This window comes from Morone saxatilis, unplaced genomic scaffold (assembly GCF_004916995.1).
Source record: "Morone saxatilis isolate NCDOM2014 unplaced genomic scaffold, NCSU_SB_2.0 Contig2, whole genome shotgun sequence".
In the NCBI taxonomy this organism is placed as follows: Eukaryota; Metazoa; Chordata; class Actinopteri; family Moronidae; genus Morone; species Morone saxatilis.
Window position 1 is genome coordinate 16,129,768 of NW_023339762.1, and position 11,617 is coordinate 16,141,384.

Consider the following 11,617-nt stretch of genomic DNA (forward strand, 5'->3'; position numbering starts at 1 on the left):
CACACACACACACACAGCTTGCCTGGCCATTGGGGGCAATTTGGGGTTCAGTGCATTGCTTAAGGATATTCAGCCATGTGGACAAAAGGAGCCAGGGATCGAACCCCCGACCCTACGATTCACGGACAACCTGCTTTACTTCTTGAACCACGGCTGCATCATCAAGTTGGTATTTTTCTGTGTAAGGCCCTATGGTCTTGCAGTGGTGTGTGTTAGCACTGTATTTATTTTGTTACGCATTCAAGCTCTACTGAAGAAAGCTAACAATACACCAGTGTTGTTTTGATACGGATCCTGACCAGTATCAATGAGTTTTTAAATTCGCTTTCAGGGCCAGTTATCCATTTTCCGAGCAGATGGAGGATGATGCCTCATGAGAAGTAAAAAGCAGTACTAAAGTTAAAGAATTTGGTTATGTGATTATCATGTCTGGACGTTTGTGTTGGGCTTTTAATCTATTTTAGCTTGCCTGGTCAAAAACAAAACTGTGACTTAGTTGTCTATTATACACATATTTTTTATGTTTACGTTATGTTAGTGATTCCTCAGCCACTGACTGACGGTGACAGAAGGGATATCTTGCTTTAAGCCCGTTTAATTATTTTTCGTATGCAGTGTTCCTGTCTTTAGCCTGTACATCATACATAGATATTAATGTCATCCTGCTTGTAGTGGAATACATCTAATAATCTGCATCAATAACATCTTACAGTAAGTACTGTCAACATCGTGTCTCTTTCCACTCCTCTTCCTCCCTGTTGTGACAGCCGGTTATATTGATTGAGCTCAGGTCGAGGTTCTGACACACAGCAGCTCTGCCTCCTATTTGTTGATTACTATTGATTTTCTTTGATACTTCATTTAAAAATCAATAGCTCAGAAGAAGAAAAATAGGCATGGCTCATACATACTTTAACATACATCCTCTACACTGAGGAAGGCTTCAGATTTGGCAATGCCATGGCAGCAATTTGGAGGAAAGCTCTTTACAGGTGAAAGCCGGGGGCCCTACAGATCGATTTGCAGTTTTGCTGCCCAATCACAGAAAGTGGTCATAAATTAAGCTCATCAGTGTTACCTTGTAGACAGCCAGGATGCACATAACATCAGCTTTCCATCGCCTTGTCACTCATAAAAAAGTCCTGGGACAGTTTTGTCCTCTGTGCCTCTGAGAGGATGGACAGGGAGAAACAAACAGAGAGGCAGCAGGAGAGAGAGAGAGCGTGCGAGAGAGAGAGAGCGAGAGACAGAGAGAGAGCGAGAGCGAGAGCGTGAGCGAGAGAGAGAGAGAGAGAGAGAGAAAATGTATGTAATACCTGGAGTTCATCCTAGCGCGAAGCTTCTTTGCCTTCTTCCGTGCCTTCTGCCGCTCTTCTCCATCCTTCATGCTCTCAGAGGACACAGAGCTGTCCGTCACAATATCCACAATGTATTTCTTCAAGGATAGATGCTCCTAGAGTAGACAAAACCAATACATTAAAAGACATTGCTGGCAAATCTTTGTACCATTATTTCTAACAAGCTTCTAAAATAACAATTGTGTCTAGTCTCCGGTCAAAACAAGCCTACTAATCAGTGGTGGAAATAAAATAAGCACTTTTAGTACTGCAGTCACACTTTACTGGAGTACCTACATTTTCTGTAACTTCTACTCTGCTACCTTACAAAAATACAGTGTGATGCATTGATATAGATGTTCGTCTGCTAAAACATTAAAACGCATCAGTAAGAATATTCCAATAATCTACACTCTGAAAGAGGCTATTCGGAGTACCTTCATATTTGATACCTTAAGTACATTCCGCTTATAACCGTTCTGTACTTTTACTTAAGTAAAATTTTAAATGCAAATGCTGATACAAATGCAAATATTATATTACTGAAACAATTTGTTTCTTTACAGTGAAAGTTTACAGTTGTAATTTAATTTTACAACAATATTAAGTCAAAATTAAAATGGAAATAGAACAGCAAATATAATCCTTGTTAAATATCTCTAAGTAAAGGTTATACACTTAAGATGTGGCACCATATATATTGTGTGACATGTAGATCTACAGGTATCAATAACACCATTGTATCCTGTAATTACCTTTAATACTATACACCCTTTTGAAGCCACTTGCCCATGGACATGCTAAAAGGCTGGAGGTGTTGCCTCCTGTCTGGCACTGTCAGATGATTCTGATATTTCCGCCAGGAGACAAGGGAATGTAACCCAATTTGAACAACATGATGCATGTGCAAGAAACCAATTACCCAATTATGCTGTCATCCAGCACCCCAGAGGATAGGATGGACTGGCAGATAAAGGGTTTCTATTCAGCAGTCGGGCTAACCTGTGTGTGGGATGCCATACCCTTTGGTCACAAGTGTTGTCAGAGCACCTGCTGCCTGAATAGGGGTTTTCACTGCCGGCCGTTGGAAAAACAGGTGTCCTTAGGTGTTCTAAAGTGTGCATGAGTGAATGAGTGCCACATAACTACTATCTGAATCTAAAGGTTTCTTTACCATTTTGACTTAAAGGTCATGACACCCTATTTTATAAAACAAGCGTCTATTTGACATGCTGGATTTTAGGTTTTATGTTTTTCGTATTGGCAATAGTTTTGTCAGTGGTTGAAAGTCAACTTATTACCAGTCAAAATCTAGAAATATTTCAAATTGTGGGGTTGTTTGCTTATGTTGCCACACCAACACAGTCCTTATGACATAAATAAGCTGAGGTGTTGGGTTAGTCTTAATAGATAATATGTAACAATGTTTAGGTTTAAGTTACTTAGTAATTAATATTCAATATTTTAGAGAAATATGTAAGATTTGAAGAGACATCTTCAGGAGCTTCAATATTGATCAGGTAGTTAATTTATGAATAAGCTGGTAACTCACTTGCAGTATTTTTCAAGAGCCCAAAAGTAACAAGAGTAAAACAGAATGTGGATGATGATGATAACTTTGTAAATGTAAATGGCACTGCTAGTGAGAGTATTATGTTTCAGAAGAAGGATATGCGTGTGTGTATTTGTATGCGCACACCTCTGCCCTCTACTTTGCAATACTACAGGTCAGTCATGACTCATGACCGTAGTTGTCCCTCACTGGGGAGGCAGCTGTTCAGTAATCTCTCTGAGAGGCTATCCAGTGCACTGGCCACTCACTTAACGGAATTGTTTCAGTAACGCATCCAAAACATCTTTGCAAAATCACACTTAAAATAAAAGGGTAACTGAAATATTAAGCTGTCAAATAGAGTATAATTTTGACACACAGAATGATTCTTTAGCAAATAAATATATAATGATTACATCCCATTTCCCGTTGCTAGGTGGGTTGTCTGAATGGAGGTTGTGGAGACTGTAGAGACAATCAGACTTGAGGATAGACAGGTGTCTACCACTGAACCATTGTAACAAAGCAGGAAAGGGCGCTGGCCTAAGGGCATTGCTACCGCATAATACCACAGATAGTGAGTAATATGATAACGCTCTAAACATCTCTCCCATCTCTCCCATTTTCCCTGGCACAAACATATAACTCCTATAACAGATCTAAAAGGCGGCCAAGACAAACACATTACTCCATGGATATGTTCATCCACCGCCTCTTTTGTCACATACAAAAGGCCTTAGAGGTAGGCTTTCCATTTGGTGTGAAACAAACAGCTGTATTTCATGTTGGCTACTAGGAAAGAATGATACTACACTGGATATAGTTACCATCACTACAGTGGTTTAAATGACATTTCTGTATTTAACTGCGTCCTATCAGTGACATTTAAGGAGGGGACAAGTCACACGAAGACAAAAAAACAGTACTATTCATAAGATCTCTCAACAGCAGCTTCACTGCTAGAACTAGACGAGATGTCAGATCTTATAACAGTGTGGGAAGGGAGAGGCTCGCTTCAGCTGGCAGTCTGGATATTTCATCAAGGTTCTCAATTTGTGGCCATCAGTGCAGATTTAACTACAAGACCTTTAGGACTATTTAGTGCCTTTGAGAGGTCAGCTCTGGTACCCTCTGCAGCCTGGTGATCCCTCTACTGGTCGTGCTTGCCAAGCACTACAGAAGTCTTTCCTCAGAGAAGCCACCAGTTTTTTTAAACTGTTGTATCTAAAGGTGATTAAAGCCCTTCAGTCAGAAGCCACAGGTCTTAGATATTACCTGCATCATATTAAACCAGGACAGATGGTGAGTAAAAAGAGTGATTGCAAACTGCAATCACGTCGATTTTACCCTATTGATAATCACTGAATTTTCAATTTAATTTGCAAATATTTCAAAATGAGAGAAAATGACTAAATATGAAGGCAAAGGCCATTTGCTGCCCGCTTCTGATGAAAAACTATGGAGTGACCCTTTGCACAGCTAAACTAACCATCTTAGTTTTAATTAAAATACTTTCATTGCAGAGAGAGTTATGGAGCCACAGCCTAGAAAATAGTTGGCAGTGTTATGAATGAGTAGTGGTAAAAGTGGTAGTGGAAACCAAAATGAGCTTTGATATGAATAACAAGGGGCCACATAAGTCTATCTAAACAAAGTATCCAGACATAGATCTAATGGACAGCTTGATTAGCTTTCACATAGAATAAGAAAAAACTGTTCTGGACATCTAAATATTATCTATTAGAGATGCACTGCAATGACTAAAAGCCCAATCCAATAATAATACACATAATATAAACAGTCAAGTACAACATTTAGATACAGCCAGATGCAGAGTAAGACAAGGATGACTTGGAGTTCTGCAACTTTGACTGATTAGTACTGATAAAAAGAAAATATGCAATGTGAAAAAAACAGTAAAGCCTCAACGTTACAGTTAGTTGTAAAACTATATCATACAGAAGGAGACATATTGCAAATGTATATGAAGTAGTGCTCATATATGAACTGTTTATAGTGCTATATTGGTGAAGTGCTTCTCTCCATTGCCTTGTTTATCATACTGTCAAACAGAAAAAATGACCTGCATTTGGAAAGGAAATGATTTAGAAGAAAGGAAAGAGGGGGGTATCAATTATTCCCTGCTGAAAAAAGCTTTGAATGAAGGAGCTGCTGGGGCCAAAGGTGCTGCGTATAGCACCAACAGTTGTCAGCCTCACAATGAGCACTGCTGAAAAGCCAATCTCATATTGCAGCCTGAGAGGTTACCTTGCATTAACGAGCTGCCTTCCCATGGAAAGGCGCTCCATGACAAAAACAGCCTGGAGACAAGGGGGTGATGTCACCCCTCCACTGAAGCACTGAACCCTAACTGTGTACATTTCAAGGCCCATTTGTAATCTCACAAAGCCAGCAAAAGAGCCTTGGCAGTATATAAGGGGATGCACAAACAATAATGATGAGCACGTCATAAAAGCCAACCACGGTGTCTCTTTGTCTTTTTACATGACACGAGCAGCAGTAGGGCAGTATTCTTTGACAGGATGAGTGGAGGTTTGTTCCTGGCAGGCAGGGTGTGTGTGTGATACGCACCACTTCCTCATCAGAGAGTTCCCGTCCCTGGATGCTGCTACTGTCTCGCACGGCCTGTTGGTGCCTCTTGCCCTTGGTGTGGCTGAACAGGTGCACCTCTGAGGTGATCTACAAACACAAACACAGTGGTCAGAGGTCACTGCTGCGGACACAATGGAGACAGAGGCAGGAAAGGGTCAACAGAGCCCCATGGGATGCTGGTGAAATGATATACCACATGTGCTTGTCAATGGGACATGACCTGTCTCAACTGAACCTCAGTCTTTAAAGCAAAGACTAAAGACAGGAAATGTGTTATATATGTACAACTTGGTAATACTTGGTTTTATAATTTGTATTTCGTTGTATTATCCTTTTTATGATACCAATTGAGCCTACGGCAACAGAGTGTGGCTGGAGAAACCAGTCAACACAAATACTCTCTTGGGATTTTAATACAAAAAAGTTGAACATAAAAAAGCCTTAAGTCAAGTATTGCCACATGCAAGTTGGAATAGTGGAATAAGATATCTAAATAAATGGAGGAGAAATGGCCATAACAGGAGGCAGGTGTACAGCAAGCAATGTTGTTCTCCCATCTCTGGAAACAAGCCATCCAGAATGGTTTGTGTTTAATGTCATTAAATTAAGTGCTTGCTGCTGACCAATCCATGATCTCTGGTGTCAGATGCTGGCCAAGGTCATCTAACATTTTAACAAGATTCCCTCTTTCACCCCATGACCCTGCTCTTTATCTGATGCTGGTTTGAGGACTCAAGGTGTCCCACCCTTTTTGCCGTGGTAGCCGGTCTGTCAGAGATAAATGTGTCTGTTTGTGGATTTGTTGCCTGACATGTGAAAAAGAATAATCATCCCCAGTCATAAATCTCTGTTTAAGAGCCCATGTTTAATCAATGCAGTTAAATCCTCATTTAAATGTGCCCTCTTCCAAAAATCCTCTGAATCACCTTCCTATCAGCATTTTTATGTATATACAGCCTGCCAAATAACACAGGGGAGTTGCCCAGAGCTGTTCTGCTGCACTAACTGTGTCTTTTTCTTTTCATCATGCCCATGCGTACTAAAGACACAAACACATATTAGTTCAGAAGAGGAAAATAATTAAATGAAAGGGTAGAGAATAATTTAAGCCAATTTAAAGGAAATGAGGACTCTTTAGAATCCCGTCTCGCTATGATAATAGAGGCCATTCAAAATAGTGTGTACAGTAACAAGGCCTTTCCATTAGCACTTTTGGCCACGCGAGTCGTCCCACACCACACCTCCTAGCGGGATGCATCGATGTCTCACAGACCATGGCCAACCCTTGACAACCCCCCACCTCCCCTTAAAAAAAAAAAGTGTGTTCCTGAGACTCAACCCATGTTTGTACAGCAGACCACATAGATGTTTCAGAGTGTTAAGCTCAGGACTTTTGTAGCTTCTAACAGAATCTCTGTGGTTTGAAATTTAGTTTCTGGCCTGAGTCCCTGTCGCTCTCAGCTCTATAATAGTCTACCATGTTAAGTTACTGCTGATGAAAAGCCAAAGAACAAAATAACCAGAGATTTTTATTGTTAAGAATTTATAGGAAATGAAATGTGTTTATCACTGAATTACCGGAGCTTAGTTAGCAGCTATTCTTCAATAAAAACAAGTCTGCAGAAACCAACATTGTGGTTGTGTGTTTATTTGTGCTGTAGAATGTGACTGTTGTGAAACAATCAGAAAATAACATTTGATTTATTTGATTTACTGCTTTGTTCTTGCTAATGCCGGTCCGTCTCTTCAGTCAATCTTGCCTGTAAAGACACACCTTCAAGAGGGTAGCCCTGTTGTAATGGAGATGCAAATCCCTACCGCACTGGGCTGGTGAGTCAAACTGAGTCAGACCAACCATCACGTGTATGTAAAAGGGACATAAGTTAGGAACACCCTGACAGGATGAAACTGTAAATACCTCAATGCTGTACATACCACAACGCTGCACAGGGAGCACTGTTTCTTGCGCTCGTATGGTGTCAGTTTGGGGGCGTAGTCTGTGTTAGCATGTCGACCACTACTGAGCTCAGCCGCCTTCTCCTTCCTCTGCTCGATTTGCTCCATGTGCCTACGGCTGCTTTCATCATGCTATGGAAGTGAGCAAAAACCAGGAATCATATGGGGAACTGGGAATTCCTGTATGTAGTCCGATGAAGACACAAGTTGTCATGGTATGAATTTACCTTCATCTGAATTTTCTTCTGCAGTTCCTCCATGGCCTCCTGTTGAGCAGCACTAAGAGCAGCTAGACGCTCCTCTCGGTCTCTTAAGACAGGACATAGAAAAGCAGTGTGACACGACTGTACGGGTAACTACAAGTCTGCTATTAGTTAAATGAGAACTGGTAGCCACCTGTGTATATATGTTCATACTGAATGGATTTGGGTCTACAAACCTGGCCCTTTCTCGTGCTGCATCTTCTCTAGCTTTCTCTTTTTCGTGCCTCTGCTGTTCAATACGAGCCTCTTGCTCTTTCCTCCGCATCAGCAGCTCCTCCACCCGTGCCTGCCGCTCAGCCTCCAGTACCCGTTTACGCTCCTACAGAGGTAGTAGAAGATTGAAGTTGCAAATAAATACAAATATTACAAGTGAAAAAATGTCATGCAAATCAAGCATTGTTTTTTTGGTTTTTTTTGCACCTGCACAGCCTCGTCTCTGGCCTGCTTCTCCTCCTGTCTCCTCTGTCTATCCTCCTGCAGCTCGTTAAGGCGTTGCTCATACTCATTTAACTTGGCCAGGGCATCATGCCTCTTGTTCTGGGCTTCCAGAGTGTTGATAAATGCGATTTCATTCACCTGTAGAGACACATATACATGTGAAGTAACATATAAACACGCTGAGGGTATATACTATGAAAATAATAAACATAAATGCATATACAGAGAAGTTTGGGGGGGGGGGGTCATTTTGGCTGTTGCTATCCTAAATATTGTAACATATGACTATGAAATGTGTTAAAATATAAGAGCAATATTTTGGCTAGAATCAGCTGAACTAACACTCTCAAAATCCACAGCAGTAATTTTTTTAGGGGCATTGTGTATTTATTAATGTCATTTAACACGTGAAGTGAAAAAAGTATGACTGCAAACGTCCCACTTAATTCAGAAAACTCCTCAGCTGTCTGCGTGTATGGTTACTGCTTTTCAGGGGATCCCCTTCTTTACCTTGGCCTCTTCTTCTTGGGCTTTCTTCACGATCGCTTGGAGCTGCAGCTCTCGCTTAAACTCTGCATGTAACAGCCTTTCCTCCATCATCTTCCGACGCTGCTCCAACAACCCCTCCTTCCATTTCCTCACCTCTTTCTCCTGCAGAGAGTGAAGAGTGACAAGCAAGAGCGAGTGAAAATGTAAAAACAAAAAAAAAAGAATAATGTACATTCTCCAGGCCAAACGCAGACAATGGATTCTTAATCTATCAGTTGCTACCCTCTCCAGTGTGTCCATGTGGGAATTAATGCGAATACACACCACTTCATGTATTTATGTGGTTAATCCCAATTCATTCTAAGACTCACTCATCTTGCCATGGTCTGGGGAACAAAAACAAACTTCATGAAAGGCTGTTGATTTTTGCCAGGGGTCTCTCTCACGACTGTCTGCGGCCAGCTGGCCTGGATGTGACTGGAGGGGGTTATAATATTTAGTGATTCTATCAGGCAGTGTGCTGACAAAACCTCTCGTTACATGCCAGACTGGGTTTAGCTTGCGCGTACTTTTTTAGGGTGCTTTCCGTCAACTTTGCACGGCTTACTCACCCTCTCCAAGAGCTTCTGCAGTTTGAGTGTCTTTTCCTCACGGAGTTTGTCCCTCAGCTGCTGCGCCTTCAGCTGTTTCTCCTCATGTTTCTTCTTTGACTCTGCAATGGTTCTGTCAAAAACATGGAAACAAATCATTCATCTCTTTCTGTTTCCGCCTTACAAACAATGCGCAAAGCAGACATATACTCTTATAGCCACTAGGGCTTGTTTAGATGTTCTGGTAATCTAAAAAGAAAGAGGTCAAATTCAGCAAGTGGGCAAGTGACTCTCAAGCTGCTGGGTTAAATCCTTGTCAAAATAATCTAAGAGAATTGTAAAGTAGACTGAGGTGCTCTTCAGGAACACACTAAACAAGTAGAAAAACTGACTGTGCTGTATGGACACTGTCCATGTGTGTTAGAAATAAACAAAGCACGTAGTTGAAAAAGCATGTGTGCTCAACCACCAACCATTAAGAAAATGTTCTGCACCTTTTGCGTGACGGAGAGGACAATTTCTCGTGCATATGGATCCCATGTCCAGGAGGCCGAGCAGGTTCTTCCTCTACCATGTCCCCCCATGAGGTACGCCATGGCTCACGAGCTACAAGAGGCAAGCAAGAAACATAATTAGACTTCAGTGTAATGTTTGCCTTTAACAAAGGAAGAGAGTTCCGTTTTCATTTAGATGTTGATCTCGTACCGTCATAATCTGCCAGCACGTCACTCCAATCGATATTGACTCCACAACCGCCGTTGCCAATGCTAGTCTGTGGTAAAGATTGTTTTTAAATTTCAACATACAATGAAGTACAAATCTAAATCCAAGCTTTAACTTGCTGTCAAACAAAGGGCACCAATCATTTAGAGTATAAATGAGCACGATTAATCTTACAGAGAAGTCACTTTCGTTGTCAGTCTCCAGGTCGTTATTCTCGGCCTGAATCTCTCTGGTCAGCTGCTCTTCCTCAGCGATGGCACTGGCAATCGCCTCCTCGTTGGCCTTCTCTAGTCGTTCTGCAAGCTCCTCTTTCTTGGCAAGGACCTCTGCCATGGACTGGGGCTGAACACATGGCAGCATAGATACCACTTTACACATGCAGCATTTCACACTTTATAAATGTTGAGATCATGCAAACGACCATAGAGGAATCAGAAAAACAGAAACCCACAAGTATATAATTTTGATATGTCACAGTAGAAAATAACACAGGTGTAAATAGTACAATTAATGATGGACAAATGAATCAATTTAGCTGTTTTTGTTTTAGAGTCCTCCTGGTATTGTGCATGCTGGCTCACTTTCACAACTGAATAGGGCCTTTGTTATTCATGTACTTTATGAAACATAATTTTTTAAAATTATGTCAGAGAGGCTTTTACCTCTGCTGCTCCTTATATGTAAAGTGTAAGTGTAAAAATATTAAAAAGTATTCAATGTGCAGCACCTGTAATAATAGATTGTATCTACTGCATTTGACCACCTGATTTGTGCTTGGGTACACAATCCAGTGACTGCGGGGAACACCATATCAACCCAATCACAGTTTGCACCACACAATCATCACAAGAATCACAAGTGAGAAAGCATTCAAGAGTCATGCAGGTCACATTTACTGTGAGGATGAAGAGATGGTGGAAGGAAACTGATGGTTTTGTTACAGTAAACTGTTTACTTCAACCTTTTAAGTATTTTGGGAGTTGTATATTTTTTCCATTATTACTGCCATGTCATGCATTGCAGTAATAAGGGAAGGACTCCAGAGCATCAGGTTTTACATGAGGTATGTATGGGAAGGTTAAAAAGATCTAAATCTTAAGCACACAAGTATTGCCTGGATGAGGTCTAGACTTGACTAGACTGGTGTTAAATGTGAGGCCAAATAGCCTTCAATGTAGATTTGAGTTGAAGTTTTTTCCACATGTTCACTCACCACCTGTCAAAATCTGACAGTATCCTACTTAGAAGTGTAGTCATCCTTGATTAAGTGTATGGAGCTCTGTTTACACACTCCATGATGCTTAATAATAGTGACAACACCTGATGTGGGTAAACAATATTTGCTTAAAATCTGACACACGGTAGAATAGAAACTGGAAATACTAACGGTTCTGCAGCATTTTTTCACAGAATTTGTGGCCAAAAAAAAAAAATAAGTTGAGAGATTTGTTTTGGGCAACACCCTGGGAGCACTTGCTCAAGTACAAAAGTCATCTACTCACAGCTATTCTTCACAGTGAACGGAGCTATAACAACACTACACAGAGCTATGCAGTCTTGCCTGCCATTTGGTCTGGAGGTTTCTTAAGATTGACTTTGTTTAGGCGGTGAAGGACCCTTAGGGATCCCTGCCCCCCCCCCGCCCTCCCCTCCCTC

General features: G+C 41.2%; 1 protein-coding gene across 3 annotated transcripts in view; it reads right to left on the minus strand.

The window, feature by feature from the left end:
* The window catches only part of scaper (S-phase cyclin A-associated protein in the ER), a gene marked incomplete in the record, with an annotated part of 59,097 nt that overhangs the window by 35,554 nt on the left and 11,926 nt on the right, over window positions 1-11,617 (minus strand). For all 3 annotated transcript variants that reach the window (XR_004796824.1, XM_035664566.1, XM_035664567.1), the window contains 11 exon segments: window positions 1,317-1,453; window positions 5,482-5,589; window positions 7,438-7,590; window positions 7,686-7,767; window positions 7,898-8,040; window positions 8,142-8,297; window positions 8,670-8,810; window positions 9,260-9,371; window positions 9,733-9,844; window positions 9,944-10,010; window positions 10,136-10,303. Coding sequence is in view for 2 of the 3 variants with exons in the window: in XM_035664566.1 (XP_035520459.1) it covers window positions 1,317-1,453; window positions 5,482-5,589; window positions 7,438-7,590; window positions 7,686-7,767; window positions 7,898-8,040; window positions 8,142-8,297; window positions 8,670-8,810; window positions 9,260-9,371; window positions 9,733-9,844; window positions 9,944-10,010; window positions 10,136-10,303 (1,379 nt within the window).